The sequence below is a fragment of the Centroberyx gerrardi genome, chromosome 14 (genome assembly GCF_048128805.1).
Source record: "Centroberyx gerrardi isolate f3 chromosome 14, fCenGer3.hap1.cur.20231027, whole genome shotgun sequence".
Classification (NCBI taxonomy): Eukaryota; Metazoa; Chordata; class Actinopteri; order Beryciformes; family Berycidae; genus Centroberyx; species Centroberyx gerrardi.
The window spans coordinates 8489953-8507779 of NC_136010.1; the positions used below are offsets into that span (position 1 = coordinate 8489953).

General features: G+C 41.3%; 1 protein-coding gene across 2 annotated transcripts in view; it reads right to left on the reverse strand.

Moving 5' to 3' along the window:
• Positions 1 to 1690: 1690 nt before the first annotated feature.
• The window catches only part of LOC139918121 (TOX high mobility group box family member 2-like), a 73618-nt gene continuing 57481 nt past the window's right edge, over positions 1691 to 17827 (reverse strand). For both annotated transcript variants that reach the window (XM_071907401.2, XM_071907400.2), the window contains 5 exons: positions 10865 to 11095; positions 7767 to 7847; positions 5459 to 5863; positions 4392 to 4531; positions 1691 to 3402 (listed from right to left, as the gene is read on the reverse strand). In XM_071907401.2, coding sequence (XP_071763502.1) covers positions 3360 to 3402; positions 4392 to 4531; positions 5459 to 5863; positions 7767 to 7847; positions 10865 to 11095 — 900 coding nt within the window. In that variant the 3' untranslated portion in view covers positions 1691 to 3359. The remainder of the gene's footprint in view (positions 3403 to 4391; positions 4532 to 5458; positions 5864 to 7766; positions 7848 to 10864; positions 11096 to 17827) is intronic.

Here is a 17827-nt window from a genome sequence, read left to right on the forward strand (position 1 = left end):
GAAATGAGAGGGTCTGATGGGCGCTGATGCAACCAGTATCACAACCGCTGCATGGGGACAATATTAGTGATGGGAGATTGGACAGGCAACAAGCCAATATTGCCCGAGTGACGTATTTTCTATTTTGATGCCTTGTGCAAAAGGGAGCGCATGAAAACAGGGGCTTGACCCGCTTACTCAATAGCTTAAAGAATAGAGCAACACACACATTTTTAAAACCCGGCTTCACTAGTTTCAATTAGAGTTAATGCAGTAGCCTGGAGGCACAAAATGTCTGCCTGGAGAGCTATTGTCATTGTGAATTAGTGAAGCAAACATGGAAACTAAGCAGACAAACCAGATCTGGGCAAAAATAAATCTGCATAGGATTTTCAAATATTTATAAACTGGCTGAAGTGAGGTTGATTGAACTTGCCAGTCACTTTCAACAGCCTTGAAATGGGATATATCACAGTCAGGATGAGACAAATCCTCATTTTCTCGTCATGTATATTATCAGTATTGTGCAGGTATGAAACAAATACAATGCAGATGGTAGGATCTAGTCTTATTTAAAGGACAATTGTGTGCCTCAGTCAAGATACCACATGATTAAATCAGCAGCACTGTATATGACCAGCAGATGGGGATAGAGGAGCATCAATAGGAGATACAGTATATAACAGGAGGTATGGCAGTGGTACGGAGAGATCCAGTTACTCCATTTACTTCACAGCTGTCACTCAAATTTAATCAACAGCAACGTGTTTGTATATAAGACTGAAAGATATGACATCTATCCATCAACCTATATACAGTGTGATATCTCTTCATGTCAGTTTTCTCTCATTTGGCGGTGGAAGGTGGATATTCCGCTCCCCTCTGCTCGTGAATAAACATACATGTTATCCAATGTTACTTTTTTCCTCTAATTCAGTATTTTTTCAGTTCAATATTCCACTTCACCTGCAGTCTAACAGTTGTAGGACTGTAATTAACTGATTCTCTCCCTCTGTGGGAATAAAGGGGATCCGAAAACAATGTTGTGAGTTTTACAAACCAGCTGTAGGGGGCACTGTATCATCGAGACAGAGAGGGAGAGAGAGAGAGAGAGAGAGAGAGGGAGGGAGAGAGAGAGAGGGAGAGAGAGAGAGAGAAAAGAGAGAGGGGGAGGGATGATAGATTCCATTTCTATTCTACCTTTAATCCAACTGTGAAATTCATAAGTAAGAGGCAGTCTTTTTTTTTTTTTCCCTTCTCAGGTAGGCCTCTGCAAGACCATGTACTGCTGCACCAACTCCGAGTTTCATCATCATGCCTTCACCTGAAAAACACGGCCAGCGGGCAGAGAAATATATTTTCACATACTATCTTTGATCATGTCTGACTTAAAACAAAAACCAAAACAATAAAAAACCCCAACAATGGATATGTGAAACTTAATTAAATGAAGATACACTGGAAACCCTTCACCCTCTCACCATATCTACACTAATGAACCACGTGACTGCAGCCACTTTAACCTGTGCAACATGGAAGATAATATTCCTTAATAACCTCGGACGTACAGCATGCAGGGGAGATGCACACAGTTATTTTTTTTACAGGCTGTCACTGCTATCATGCAATGTGTTATGAGTTTTGTTCTGACACATTAATACAAACGAGTCCAAATAAGCTGAGACATGCACGTCCAATTCTCCACTTAAAACATTTTATTACAGACAAAAGAAAACAAAAGAAGCATTTGTGACACAAAATGAATCTAATGCTGGCACACCTGTAATGCACCAACAACAATTGATGTAAAAATATTTATTATTCAAATAATCATGTTGTTTGATCAATAATAATAATAATAATAATAATAATAATAATAATAATAATAATAATAATAATGCACCCTGATGAAAATAAGCCAAAACTTTACTTCATATCATTCATAAATAGATGTAAAACCTGCAACCAAATTAAATAGAATGACCATATTCAAAACATATTCAAAATATGATATTCAACAAAACAAAATGGGTTCTCTCATCACTGGCTTTACAAATAAAAGAAGTACATTTGGCAGGTTTATACACAAAATGAAAATATCTATCCCCCATGACCGTTCCTCTGAAACTCAAATCCTGCTACAGTGAAAAACAAAATATCTTAAGAATTAAATGCCTTACGTTTTTTTTTTCTTCACAAAAAAATGATAAAGATGAGTTCAACACAATTCTAAAACACCTAATAAAACTAGTCAAAAACTTTTAAAACCCACTGTTATGTTTTTTTTTCTTTAGTAACATTTCACATTTAGCAACTTTTTTTTATTCACCTGTACAAGTGGTGTTGGGACTAGGGTGGGGGTGGGGGTGGAGGGGGGGGCGGGGCTATAAGGGGGAAGTGGTCCCTATGACCAAGAGGAGGAGGAGCTAAAGGAGAGGTTTCAACCTTTGACCTCTACAGTTCAGTCACGTCCTGAGGCCATGTGAAGAGAGGGACTCTCTCTATCAGAGCTCCGCCAGTAAAGGAACCACCGGAGGAACTGGAGCTTTTTACAGTCTTTGAATTTCTCTCTCGTTTGGAGAGACGCAAGACCAGTGAACACAGTTTCAACACAAGTTTTAGTGTGTGTATTCCCTCACTGAATCCGCCTGCACAAAAATCACATAATCAAACAAAAAGAATGTAAAAAAAAAAAAAAAAGAAAAGCAAGGGACTGCAGCTAAATACACACATAAGGGGAATCCATTTTGGTGATATTTACAATCACTCTGTGAGAAAAAAAAAAGGAAACGAGGGAGTCCTTTACTTGGGGCGAGGATGATTTACAAATGTCTTATGTGTCTGTGACTATCTTGATTTAAGTTTTGCTTTGCTTTTCATTCAGTCTTTGCTGAAGTATATCCGCCCCTGCTGAGGTGACTATATTCTACTTTCCTGCATTAGCTCCCTAACCAAGACCCCTACACGTCGAGTATGCTTAGAGCATTTCATCTCCCCAATGAGGGCAGTCCATGGCAAAACCGAGTAATGGAGCGAAGAGGGGAGAAAACATCTTTAAAAAATTCAAAACAAAACGAGAAGACATTTTTTTTTGGTCTTCATATCCAGTATGTTGGCATGAGCTTAAAGCTCGCTGCCCCCGCAAAAATGGAAAGTTCACTGATAAGGAAAAAAAAGCAAGAGAAGTGCCTCAGGCGTCTGTCCGATCTAAGTGCTTGGCAAATAGGTGAAGTAACTGTAGCAGTCTTTGGGATTTTATAAATCCTTCAGAAAAAAAAAAAGAAAAAGAAAAACAAAATGGTGGAGAAGCAGATACATCGATGACGTTGTCGTTATGTTGGAAAGCTCCCTGGAGTCTGACATTTGGAGGTCTTTCAACTTCAAGTGAGGTAGAGAGGCTTGTCCCGAGCTCCCATGCCACTGCTGAGGAGAACGAAGAGATTGTATTAATGTATGCCTGATGGAAATTCATAGAGTAGCATGTTTTCCAGTGAGATCTGTTTATTTTATTTCTAATTATCCTTTATTTAACCATATAGTCCCAGTGAGATTAAGACTCTTTTTCAAGGGAAAACATGGCTAAGAAAGCAGCATCAAGACAAACATGAAAGCTGCAGACACAGACTCAACATATGGAAAAATACAATCAAAATCACATAAGAGGTATAGTCAGAAGTGGCAGATCATCAGGCATTTGAAATGTCAAACAGAGAGTCTGTTCTTGATTTATCTTTACTGACACATAGGAACCAGTTCAGTAGCCCCCAAAACTCCAAACCACACGGATCTGACAGAGGCAGAGGGTATAAGCAAAAACTCAATCTATTTCAAAGAATGTCAAACATGATTTGACCCAGGCATGATCCCATTTGACATACAGATGAGTCACTTCTAAAGACAAGATATAGACTGACTTCTGGCTTCTTCGCTGCCTCTCGGAATAGTAACGCCAAGTTTCAGGTGTGAGGCAAAACAACATTCCTCTTGTTCCTGCCTGAATAGCTTGATTCAATAAGGCAATGTGTACTGGATGAAACAAAGGGAAACTTAATTGGATGTCACACTTTCTCCAAGCGCGGTAAAAGTGTTGTTCTACTCCTGCATTACTCATTTCAATTTCAAGGGGACGCTTGCTGGTGCTTTAGTAAGGAAATCACAGTTTATGATTAATATTGTCTGAGACCCTGAGTGTGAAAGTGAAGTGGTTTAGAGCAACTCATTTGGAAAATGAGTAACTATGTCAGACAACTATTTTCTATTCTCCCGAATTAAATGTGCTGGATTGAATTTATAGAGGAACAGAACATTTTAACCCTTTGTGGCATGGATCTCAGCGTTTGGCGTCTGTGTTCGTGTGTAAATCAGACCTAAACTAACACCACGTGATATGGTGAGTGGTGTGATGTGCTCACCTGCAGTGGTTGGGTCCACAGTCCCTGTTGCAGTACTCGCTGTCCCAGTCGGGGTTCTGGCCGTGCACTGGGTTCGGGGCCCCCGGAGACTGAGAGCCCCCCACACTGTTCTGGTAGTCAGCCTGAATATGGGAGAATCCCTGAGGGGAGGAGAAGAAGATAGAGGCTGCTTATAATCTGCTACAGCCTTAAAATGTGATAAATATGATTTGACTAGTAATGGTATTACAGGTAATAATAATTATTGATTCTGGACAAAATACACTGCAGGAAACAGAATTGGAATTGAATTGGAATTTCAGGAAGTTTAATTTAACTAAGTGAAATTCTGTAAAATTCAAATTTTTTTTTTTTTTTCTTACCACACATTTGAGATTACATGTAGTATTATACTGTATATTATCAATACTGAATATCATAAAATGTTAAAGGTTCCTTTCAGGTTGTATTTGATGCATAACATGTAATCGTAATACATACATTATGATTGAATTAATTTGATTTGTTTAACTGTCATTTATTTGACTCATAATGTTTGAATTATAATGTTCAGCAAGACAAGACAACCTCTCTTAGAAGTGGAATTTAATGGAATTTAATGGAATTCAATTCTGTTTCCTGTCATTCCAATTCAATTCTAATTCTGTTTCCTTAGAGCTGGGTTCAATTCCAATTCCAACTCCAGGAATTGATTTGGAATTTACCATGTATTCTCAGTTCAATTCATGAATGGTCCCAACCCTGGAGCAAGAGCATTAGTATATCGCTGTTATCGTGCTTCAGTTTAGGTGATATTCATGTTTTCACCTCAATTGAAGGATTACATGGTTCTTTATGGGTTGAGAAAATTCTCCGACCTCTTGTGCTGATGAAACTCTTTTAAAACCCACTGGATAATGTCACAAATGCATCGTCATGAATCTAAAACAAGGCTTTTATTCTTAAATCTTGAATAGGTGACATTTTGGAGATTCACCCGACCGTGACAATATGAATTAGTTGAATCATTTGTAGAAGCAGCATGTGCCACCGATTTTTTTTAAATTCTCAGCACATGGTAGACCAACCTGTTGGCTGAGAGGAGGGGAATGCAGAGGCGCCTGGAGCGCCATTTGGTGTGAGATGATTGGCTGCGACTGCACCTGCTGCATGCGGATTGGCTGGTTGAGCAGGGAGCTCTGGTGCAGGGAGAGCTGGGCGTGGGGGTGCAGAGGCGGGCTGATCTGGAAGGGAGCTGGGGGAGAGGCACTCATGCTGGGCGGCAGCATCTGGGATTGGCTGAGGGTCCGGGCCAGGGTGTGGCGGGGCGGCCCGGCGAAGCTCTGGAGGTCCGACAGCGGGAAGGAGCCCGGCGGGCCCAGGTAGGGAGAGGAGGACTGGGGGGGCACGCTGTACAGGGGCTGCTTGGGGGGCAGCAGGTGGGAGGGCTGGCTGGTCTGCTGGGCACTTTTTGGTTCAGGGTCGTTGTACGTCTGCGGATAAGAAATAATTCATCATTTCAATTCATCAATTCATCATCCAATAATTTGTCATTTTAATAAGATAACTAGCTCTCAATTAGTGACATGGTAATCTCAATCAGCCCTCAACCTCTAATTTATCACAATAACCCATCAATAATCATTCATCATTCAAGTTTTGAACACATCTCCCCCTTAACAGCCATACCCATTACACTTAAAACATAACTTCAGCCATTTTCGACCTGGGCCCTATTTTTCCATCATATCAATCAATTCTGACAAAAATCTCATCAATTGCTTCACTACAGAGCGTCTTGCACTTTGCTTGCCAGGGTACGGACCAATGGAACCCAAAACATGTCTTTTTATATATTTCATTTTCAGTTTATCGATGACCTGACAACTCTCACTCTTTATGTTGGGACTACTTTCTACAGCGGCGCATGTAGACAGGCAGCCGCAGCCGGCCGGGAAAGAGTAAACAAGGAAATGCTAAAGCAAGGGCCAAGGTAGCATCAAAACTGTACGAGAAAGGCATGACTTTAGATACGTTTCATTTACATCTTTTTTACCGTTATGTCTCATTACAGAGCGAGCAATCGATGTGTTGAAAAAGACATGCTTTGGATGCTTTTGGGGTTGATTCTTGGAGTGTCTATCGGCCCTATAGGACTCTATTGGAGAGCTTCACACCTATGCAAGCCAGACGTAAATAGCTCTACAGTGAGGCAACTGATGAGCTTTTGGTCAGAATTGATCAGTATGATGGAAAAAGATGAGAAAACAGGATCCAGGTTGAAAAAGGATGCAGTTATGCTTTAAAGGAAAAATTCCAAAACATACAAGCACCAAACTCGATACCTGTAATATTGCGAATATTTCACCCAAACTTGACCCTTCCCACTCTGGGCAGTATCACTCTGAGCAGGTGCAGCACCCACAAATTCCCTGCACCCCCACCCCATCCCCGCCCTGCCCCACCCTCTCCAGGCCCTATGATGAGCTGTCAGATTGCTCATCTCCAGCCATCAGTGTTGATTAGAAGGTAATGGAGCCCATTTGTATGAATAGAGCTGGGGCCGAGGTAATGATCAATAGACACCTTGACAGATGGATGGGAATGGGAGAGGGGCCATACACACATGCGCGCACACACACACACACACACACACACACATACACTCACACACGCAGGACCCTAGGAAGGGAAATGAGGCTGTTTGCCTGCAGAACAAATGGAATGACAAAAGGAATCTTCCCCACGCTACATTGTGTGTTGTTAATACAAGACGGCACTAAACAATGCGATCCGCAGCCCTTCCCCTTGCCTTTCTTTCTTCCCCACGCTACTATGTTGGGAGATACAAGAAGCCATCACTCATTGGCCAAATGGATGTCATAGATCTGAATTAGCAGCGAGGTGTCAGAAGTGGAAACGGCAACAAGACCAATGCTGATGTTGATTCGGATGTGCTTCCTGTTATAGGTGATGAGATACAAGGCGGAAAATCAATAACATAATACGTGGCACAGGTGCCGATAAACAGTCTGTTGGTGTGAGATAAATTTATTGCTAGGATTTCCTGATGGTATAGACAAACCAGACTCCAATCCAGCGGCATGTATGGCACATGAGAGAGCAATCCTGTCCTCTCTCTCATAGATGTTATGGGCATATGCTTGAGGACTAGAATTGCCTGACCCCTCCCCCAGCCCTATAACCATACCGACCCCGATCCCCAACCCCCTATGGAAATCAGGTATTGTTCCAAATATGGTCTGCTCTTGTTGCATCAGACCCCCCCCCCCCCCCCCGCCACATCCTAAGGAAGCCCCGCCCAAACCATTAGCAGGGATTTTCCATCCAATCCATCATCAGTCTTAGCCAGGGCCTGCGTGTCATAAGCGTTACCTTGGAAACCAGACTGGCTCGGTACGCGGCCAAGGCTTTCAGGTACTCTTTCTTGGCCGCCTCGGTTTTCCTCTTGTACCCCTGCGAAGGAAAATCAAAACAAGAGGCTTCGGGTGAGAGGAGAGGTTGACACACTCATAAATGTGCAGACGCACATGTCTCTCTCTCTCTATCTCGCTATCAGCGCACACACACAAACACATATACACACATGCTTTTTTTTCTCTCTAACACTTTCTCAGATAACCCCCCCATACACACACACACACACACACACACACAATGACTCCAATGTTTCCCTTTCCATCAGAGCCAATGGTACAGAACACCTCCATTTCCTCATCACAGCACTAATACTCCCTCATCTCAATGTGTCTCCCTCTATTGTAGCAACACATCATTTCCATTCCAATCCACCTAGAGAAATGAACTGGAACTTTTCTCTCTCTCTCTCTCTGTCTCGCTCTCCTTTTAGCTCCACAATAACACTCCTATCAGCATGCTGACATTAGTGATACACTACAATGGTTGGTGCCATTTGGTACATTAGGATGCGATCCTTGCCTGTGTATGAGTTTTGTTTGAAACGGCCTTCAATATTGTTACAGTGATGTACGAACCTGTGTTGTCATATTGGTAACTGCTGCTGTGTGTGTGCGCATGAGCTGAGAGTGTTTGAGTCAGTGTGTGTGTGTGTGTGTGTGTGTGTGTGAATGCATAAAGAATATGTTGTTTTTTTGAGTGCATATGAATGTGTATGTGTGTATATATGTGTGCGCAAGTGTGTGCACACATGCCCGTTAGTATGAATAAAGGAAGAAAGGCTTTTGCACACCTTTAAAGGGCAGGTGTGTAGGAAAAATCAACTAACTGTGAATAGATAAACCATTCCCGCACACTATATATACTTGCAATATTTCTATTTCAATGCGCTGTTTCGGTCACAAGACCTTCATCTGGCATACAAGTATAGTATAAAGACACATAAATAAGTATGTGAGTGTGTGTATATGTAGTACGTTGTGTGTCTGTGGGAAAATAACGAGGCCAGTAACCCCAAAGTAGCTAGATTTGAACTTTTGAACTCACACAGTCTTATAGTTATATAGTGTCCTATATAGTTTTTTATATATTATACATTTATATATTTTTTTTCCCAAGCACTTTTATTGGATTTTCAAAGCAACATTGAACATACATTTGACAACACATTGTACAACAAAATAGGTGTTACAGTTATGAATAGTAGAATAGTTATCCAACTAACCCGCCCCCCTCCCCTTGAGACATACAAACACACACACACACACATACATATACACATATATATTATACTTTTTACATGCTTGGTGCACTGCTGTGGCACTGTTGCTCCACACCCAGAAGGAATTGTTTGGATAATCTTGTGCTACTAATGCGCAATATACGTGAAATTTTGCAATGCACCAGAATAGCACTGTCCATACAAAAAACCCTTTCTTAACAATACACCCTGCTATCATACCAAGAGGACCAATAATACCAATGGTAGATTATAACAGCCATGATTCCATTAGAGTTGAATATTCTGCATAAGGCAAACATCATGACCTCCCTTTATAACTCCATCATCATTTGCATTTCCTGCCCATTACGGCTGAGCTGGAGATGACGTTAAATAGAAACAAAAACAATAGCCTGCTCTTCCTGGATAGCCGAGATGCCCTTGAGCTAAATCCAAGGACGAGGCGGTAGTGGTGGTGGTGGTGGTGGTGGTGGGGGGAATCACTAATTCTGTATTCTAGGCAGGATCAAAATAGCAGGCAAGCGATATAAATAAAGAGAGGGGAAATGAGAACTTCACACATCCCTGCTTGTCAGAGGGCCAATGAAGATACATGGTGTAGAGGCATCAGCTGTGGAGGCTGATGGAGCACAGGAGGTGTGGACTATACCCCACTTACTATAGGCCGGCAACGTACCATCAGTTTTGTTTTGGGAGAGGAAAAGATTTTCACTATTTCCGTGCATTCTTTGGGAAAGTCTTTTTTTTTTGTTGTTTTGATGGACACTGCCCTGCAGAGCAAACTGTGTATTCAAACACACAGGAGAGATCTGGTGCTTTTCACTTTGCATTGTGACAGTTGGAAACAAGCAGAACACTAATGAGGGTTTGTGTGTGTTTATTTATCTGCGTGTTTGCTCTTGCGGGGGTGTACTAGCATGTGGGTATGTGTGCATTTACATACTGCATACTGTATCAGTGCTAGCCTTCCTACATGTCCCAAGTATTTTTCCCAGATTGACCATCCCTTGCCTGTACAACATCCAACTTTCTTAGACTCAGATTGTTTTATGGCTGCTGTTGCACAGGATAGCCCCTCCTCTCCTTTCCTTGGCTGGAATTAAATTTAGAAAGAAAATCATTTTAATGAGAGCCAGGGGAGTGGGGATAAACGAATGGATTATCTTTAGAAAGAGAAGAACTAGCTCATTAAGGTGAGCTCTATCTCACAGCAATGTTCTGGTAATTACACAGCACATAATGCCTAGGAAAGGCTGCACGCCTGCTGGAGCACGCGCTCCATCTACTGGTGGCATGAGAATGTGTGCGCCTAGGGTGCAGGTGTGTGTTGGCGTGCATGTGTGTGTGTGTGTGTATAATGCATGTGCATGTCAGATGAACATATGTCATTAAAATACCCTCAGCAAGGAACATGTGCCTATGTTCTAACATGGAAAATGTATGTCGAGATTTACGTACTTTTCATATTTGTCCCTCTACCATTATATATCTATATTATATCCATCTATATCTATATCTTATATCTATGTGTGTGCATATGTGTCATATGTGTCTTACAGTGCATGCCTAAGCAATTAGTTAATTCCATTTAAAACTAACTAAACTAAACATTTTAAACTACTAAACTAAAACTAACTACAAACATAAAATGGTTAGTCAGGAATTGAGACACAAAATTTTTTTCATACTTCTCCAGACTTTTTGTGTGATTCCCAAACTCTCTACTGTTTCAGACCTTCCAGACCTGCATAACAACCATGCTGTATAAACTGTGGTGTATTCTGTGTGTGTGTGTGTGTGTGTGTGTGTGTACCTGTTTCTGTTCCTCCCCTAGGCTGTCCCACATGGAGGCCACGATCTTGGAGACATCCCCGAAGGTGGCGTTGGGGTTCTGGCCCTTGATGGCCGCCTGGGTGTCTCTGAAGAACAGAGCGTAGGCCGACACGGGTTTCTGGGGCTCGTTGGGGTCCTTCTTCTTCTTCTTCTTCTGGGGCTTGGGTTTGGGCTTCATCATCTCCGATGAGGCCCGCTTCTCCCCACTTATCTGGAGGGACAAAGAGGGATGAGGGGGAGAGGCAGAGAAGTAGTTAGACATAGATCGATTGATGAAAAGAACTTTTATAGGTTCAAAACATTCAGTGATACTATCAAAGGAATGTAGGATCAGGATAAGTATAAGACACACTAGGTTTTTGCAAGGTCAAACACGTATGAAAAACCTCAGATGAAACCAGTACACATCAAGCTCAACATCGATAAAATTGCCTAGAACTAGAACATTCAAAGAGCGATGGAGAGTGAGAGAAAGGAGGAGAGTTCTGCGAAGAGAAGCCGCGGCTTGTTCTGAGAAGAGAAAACAGATCAATTTACGGACATGGGTGAATGAAGACTAACAGGACGTCAGTCAGCCAGGTTAGCCTCCGGGGTGGGTGGGGGGGGGCAGTACGGACAGGCTGGCCAGAGACGGGATGGGGAGACAGACCTGGCCTAATTAGAATCTCATTGGCAGCAGTTCCACATGGTTTCACATTGGTACCACTTTATAAGTTGTTAAATCGCTGGATTCATGGAATATTTGATGCGTTCAATGGTTCAGTCTTTATTTTGTGTCTTGCATGTAGATCACAAAGGGTGCAATTCCACTTTCTGAGTAAACTGTAAAAATAGGATTTAAAAAAAATATATATTTTCGGTAGGATTTACCCAATTGGTTTGTCAATAATAACACACTGCAATCTCACTACATTTTCAGGAGGAAAACTGTTCACATCTGTGTGATGTACTAGATCCAATACACATGAATACATTTTCATTTTCCATGTGAGGCTTTGACGGGGAGTCAAATCCAGGTCACCTGATCCTGGTTGTGATTCTATATGGAAATTGCCTTCCTTGGTGAGGAGAGAACACATCAACCATTAAAGAGAGAGAGATGGAGAGAGGGAGAGGGAGGGAGTGAGAGAGAGAGGGAAGGAGAGAGAAGAGATGTAGCTAATGGAGGATGGCGAGGGAGGAGTGACGGCTTGATGTTGCCATTAGTATCAATGGAACATCAGTTAACCTGATTTCTTGGTTGCCATAAAGGCAGGAAAAAACAATCCAATTTCCATCAATAAGACTGTAATAATAGAAGATATAATGACATGCTGAATATATAATGATATACAAAGGTATTGTGTGGAATGAAGGATGTTTATGTGCACAGTTTATAGTTGAGGGTTATGGAGAGAGTCACTCAAATGTTATGTTACGGGCTTTGTGTGGAGTGAGAGATGCACGGTCCTTATTCGCAAATTTTAGCTCATCCCCAAGGCTGAGCTCGTATTTCATCAGGTTACATTTTAGAAATTTAAAACAGCTTTGAATGCTACCTTTCAAATCCACTGATCCGGTGTTTTGGTGTTAAAACACAGCAGGGGGGGAGAACACACCATGAAAAAGAATTGTCCCAGCGCGAGTATCAAACAACAACTTGAGGACATTTAAAGACGTTCACACATCCATCTAATGCATACTTATCATGGGATTAAGCAACAGCCATGTCTTTCCCTGTAACTGTCAATTTGAAAACAGGAAATGATTGCCTTTGAAAATTGCATTGTTTCAGCAAAGCATTTGCAGCCAAACAACACACTGTATTCCACACAGCATGAAATTAACTAATCAAAATTCAAGGTCCAGGAGCACATTTGGCAGCTAAAGAAAAACTTCAAAATAGCTTTTGTGGTGTGCGGAAATGAATGGATGTTCCCATTCAGGGTAAAATGAAAGTATTGCTTGTCTATTTCACAGCTTACAGGTAATATTCTTTTTTTTTTGTGTGTGTGAGTATGCGTGGTTTCATTAAAAAATAATCATCCGTCACTTTTAGGCAATGAGGCAAAAGACAGGCATTTGAAATGACATCTGTTCCACCCAGGCCTTTGAAGTGAGAGTAGAATAAACTGAAGATAGAGCTAATGGAATGACAAACTGCAAAAAAGCTAAATAATCTCCAGGAAACATCACATGTATTCATACACTGGAAAGAGGTGGTGACACGCGGCAGCACGCAGCCAACACGCAGCCAACCAGGAAAAAAAAGGGCATATTCTTTCTTTTTTTTTTTCACCCCTTAGCATACTGCGCTAGCAAGATTCATGTTTGTGAACTTACAGGACTGACAGAGGAAGACGAAATATCAATGAAACTCAAACTACAGACTGAAAAGAATGAAAAATGAACGGACATCACTCAACAAAGCCTCCAAAGCGTACTTGTCCTTACAATAAACCAAACCTCCGCTCACTGCAGCATACAGCAGCAGTGTTAATACTGTTAAAGGAAAATTCCACCCTCTGATACTCCCACACTGTTATACAGTATATTATCAGTCTGTGATGTTCAATGCATTGCAAGTGTTATTTTGCGATGTACACACTTTCCCCTCAACCTGCTTCGTCTACCTCCACTTCAATTAGCGATTTCATACGTTTCCCAGAATGCCTTTTGGCAACCCCTCCCCCGAGAATGGGCGTGAACTTGCTGCATTTAAAGTCCCTATGAAATGAACTCCCATTACTTTTGCTTCCTGGAAAACAGAGTATCTTTCATGGTGACCTCATGCTGCACTAGTAGGTGTAAATATACATTTCGAACCAATAAAACCATCAGATTTTTGAGCAATTCCGCTCCTCTGCACCTCTCCCATCAAATAAAATTGCCTTTTCTCTCCCTGACTCATATTCCATTGGTTTAGACTTTTGAATGATCCCTCACTGCGTTATGTCCCGCCCCAACATCCTGTTACAACAGCAAATGCATCAAATCAAGGAAGTACAGATGCCATTTCATGGGGTCTATAACTGTGGACGGAGTAAAGTTAGCTTGATATTGGATATTGACTATTCTGTGGATATATTTTCACAAATATTGACACCAGTGGTTGTAAACTGTTTTCAACCTGTAATCAGAAATATATTCATCATTGTGGTTTTACTTATTTGCTTTACAAGTTATTGAAGGTGGAAAAATAAATATCCACCAAACATCCAATATCAAGCTAACTTTACTCCAGTTTTCACATGTAGAAGGAGCGAGCAATAGCGATAGTGATAGCTGTTGTTGCCAGTCAAGAAAAAGCGAGAGTTGCACCCTTTACTCAGGATGCAACATGTCTTATGGCTGCATTGCATTCTGGTCTATTGAGGCTGCTGTCAGTGGAGAAATTGGTCTCTCTGCCTCTTCTACGATGGATTTCTCCCTGTATGATTGTCTGTGCAAAGTGATGAATCTAGAAAGAAGCTCTTTGCTCTTTGATTCTGAGGGACTGACACCAAAACCTGACGTTTACTGTTGATGTTTTAGATAGTTGAAAATGTTTCTCCCATTAAACTCCACTGTAGCTGCGCTGGAAATATCTTGACGTGACGTGACGTTGTCTATGTGTGGCCAATTATCCACGACGAGAATAAGAAAAATGCACCACCAAACAACAAAATGGACCCAGGAGTGCATGGCTGTTTTGTAACAGTGTTTAAGTATTTTAGGGTGGATTTTTCCTTTAAAGACCGCAACGCAAACAGCCAGAAACAGTCACAAGGCTGATGCTAGGTAAGACACCAGTAAAAACCAGTGCAGCCGAAACATATTTTGTGCACATCTTTCCAGTTTGCCAGCAAAAGATTGAACTCGGCTCATCCCATCAGTGTTGCTGCTGTCAGAGAGAGAGAGAGAGAGAGAGAGAGAGAGAGAGAGAGAGAGATGGAGGGGGGGTGGGGAGAGAGATAGGGAGGAGGGGGTAGCTGTAATTCTGAATGGACAGCACTGCACTGGCAAGACAAGATTAGAATTGACAGCCTGATAACTGCGTCACTATCAAAACAGCAGAGAGGAGAGAAACAGAGAGAGAGAGAGAGAGAGAGAGAGAGAGAGAGAGTGAGGGAGAATATGGAAGGGAGAGAGAGACAGAAGAAAAGGAGAGAGAGAGAGAGAGATGGAAAGGAAGGGAGGGAGAGTTGATGTAGAGAGAATAGATAAAAGGAGGAAGGGAGGTGGAGTGATGTAGAGAGGAGAGGATGGATAACGAAAAGATGGACAGGCACAGCGGCAGAGAGACCTATAGAGTTTAAGAGACATGGAATTTAGACAATAAACCAGAGTACAGTGTGGGAGAGTGCGGGAGCGTTCGCCTGATCCCAGCTCCCCTAATATATGCATCATCATCGTATACACTGAGCAGCAAAGTGGAGAGTGCGGCGCGGAGTATCGATTTCAAAAGGCCGTAAAAAACAAACAGGAAAAACTCAGAGAGGTGATGCACAGATCCACTTAAAGCATCGTGCACGTAATGTACACGACACTGTAAATCAAATATAAATGTGAATATCCAGCTCTAAAGTTTAGACAAGGATGTTCCATGGACCTCAAGCCAAACAAATGTGAAATGGGCAAAAAAATAAATAGAAACAGCCTTGGCTTTCACCGTGTTATCACAATTAGTGTGGAAGTAGCCACAGAAAACGCGATAATCACTTTTTACATGTTATTTTTTTTGCAGTGAAAAATAAGGCTGAATGTGCGAACGGCCTGAAGAGCTAGACGAGGTACGAGCACTACTCAGCGGCTGATCTCACTACAGAAGAGACTCTTTAAAATAACAGTTCAAGAACTTCAATCAAAGATTGGTAGTGGAGTAATCTTTCGTCAAGGACTGACTGAATAAAAAAAAAAAGAAAGATTTAACTGTGGGAAAAAAAATACCCAAGTTGGAGAGTTTTTCTGTGATGAGCCCGCATTAAACATACACAGCTTTTTCCTTCCCAAAGTAGCCCAAATGTTGAATCCAAACCTCAGATAACATGAACCTTTTATGTTATGCTTGAGGCCTGAATAAAGCTTATGACTCATTCTAGGAATCAAAACTGCAATTGTCCTTCAGCTTTGGTAAAACTTGTTTGTGTGTCATATATCAAGTTTGTTTTCACATTTGCAGATGACCGTGAACACCTTATGGCGACCATCCAAAGTGGGTTACAAATTCATCTTTACAGAATTTACATATTAGACCAATTGTAAAAACACGGGTTCATCGCAAAATGATCTCATCCACCAACTGAAAAAAGTGACACCTACTCTGACAAAATGATTAAATCGATGGCTATGTTGAGTACAGTGGGTAACTTAAGGCCTTGGCTGAAAAACGATAGCACTAGACTGGATACTCTATATTTTAGAGATATTGACTGGGGTACTTTCATTAATGATATTAATGATAATGCTATTTTTCCAAAATGGATATATAGCATATTGGAATAGAGCTCTTCACCCGCACAAGCCTGCACCTCTCCACACCAGCACACTGGAGAGGAGCGCTGCTTAGTGCAGCTGTTACAGACTCTAAGCCTTTGTGGGTTTATAAATAGATAAATGGGCATGGTTAGAACAGCAGTGAGAATAATGTAATTTCAAGGTACCATAAATAACTTTTCTGTAATTTTCATCACCGCTAGCTGAAACCCGGCAGCCTTGAGCAAATAGTGGGTTCCCGAAAATTGTGTACTACGACAAACATTTTTGTGGCACATGCTTTTCCACGAACTGCAGCTCACGAGGCTGCAGTCGAGATAGAAAGTGAAATGTGGTCATCCCAAATTAAATACTACCCAAAGTTTTTTTTCTGTATTGTTTCAACCTGCCTCAGGAAACATCATAGTGATTTATTTAAAATGCACGGCAACATGCTTTCAGTCCTGTCCAGTTTGTGTTACATTTTAATTTGGCACCGACCGTACGATCAGATGGCTCCGGAGTGAAGAAAGAGAATAAATATTGGAGAGGCTTTTGAGAAAAAGTAAGCAAGTCTTTGTTATGTTTCCATAATTAGGGTAGGAGCTTGAGCTTACATTTAGAATTTTTTTTTTTACATGCATTTAAGCATTATTTAGATTATGATTACCTTTGTGCCTAGCATTTCAGAAGTGCACCTGTACATAACACTGTCCAGTCTGTTGACTTACAAAATGTCGGCAGGCATGATGAGAATGTAAACAAAGCTGTTTGAGATTTGAATGATGCAGGCTTCTCCAAACTAAGCATGCCTGTCCATGTTGTAGCTGAAATGCAAAATAAATACACTTTCATGGTTTCATACAGTAGGATCGTGAGAAATGTGTAGCACAGAAAAAAAAAAAAAAAAAAAAAAAAAGAAAGAATATTGTTTCTAAAATCCTGATATTGGCTCAATATTTTACAGTGTGATCATTAACCTGAAATGAAGGTTGTTTTAGTTTTTTATAGATCTATAGATCCTCATGCTACCTGTCAGTACAATTTGAGTGATTTCTTTGCACCTAAAAAGTATTTTTTTCCAATCACCCCTGTGTTAGTGCTGTCTTTCAGTATTCCCATCACCTATACCATGAAGGCTTAAAACATATACTGTACTTCTCTCATCTGGAAGCCATTACAGCTCCATGTCATACTGCCCATCTGTAAGCAATGAGCAGGACTGCATGTCAAAGCCGCGGCACAGATCGCTGAGTAGAACCAGGCACCGGTCCAGAGAGCAGCACTCATCAAATAAAAATATAGCTTGGCCCTAACAATAATGAACCGGAAGTGTAGATTCATGGTCATGATCTACAAGACAAGAAAGAATATCAGTGGGAATTGTATAGACCCGAAAGAGCCCATTATGGAATTTGTATCCAGTTCTGGTACCGTGCCATGGCAAATATACACAGTTTTTATGATGTGGAATGTTTAGTTAGTGTTTTCCGCAGACATGTAGGCTTGC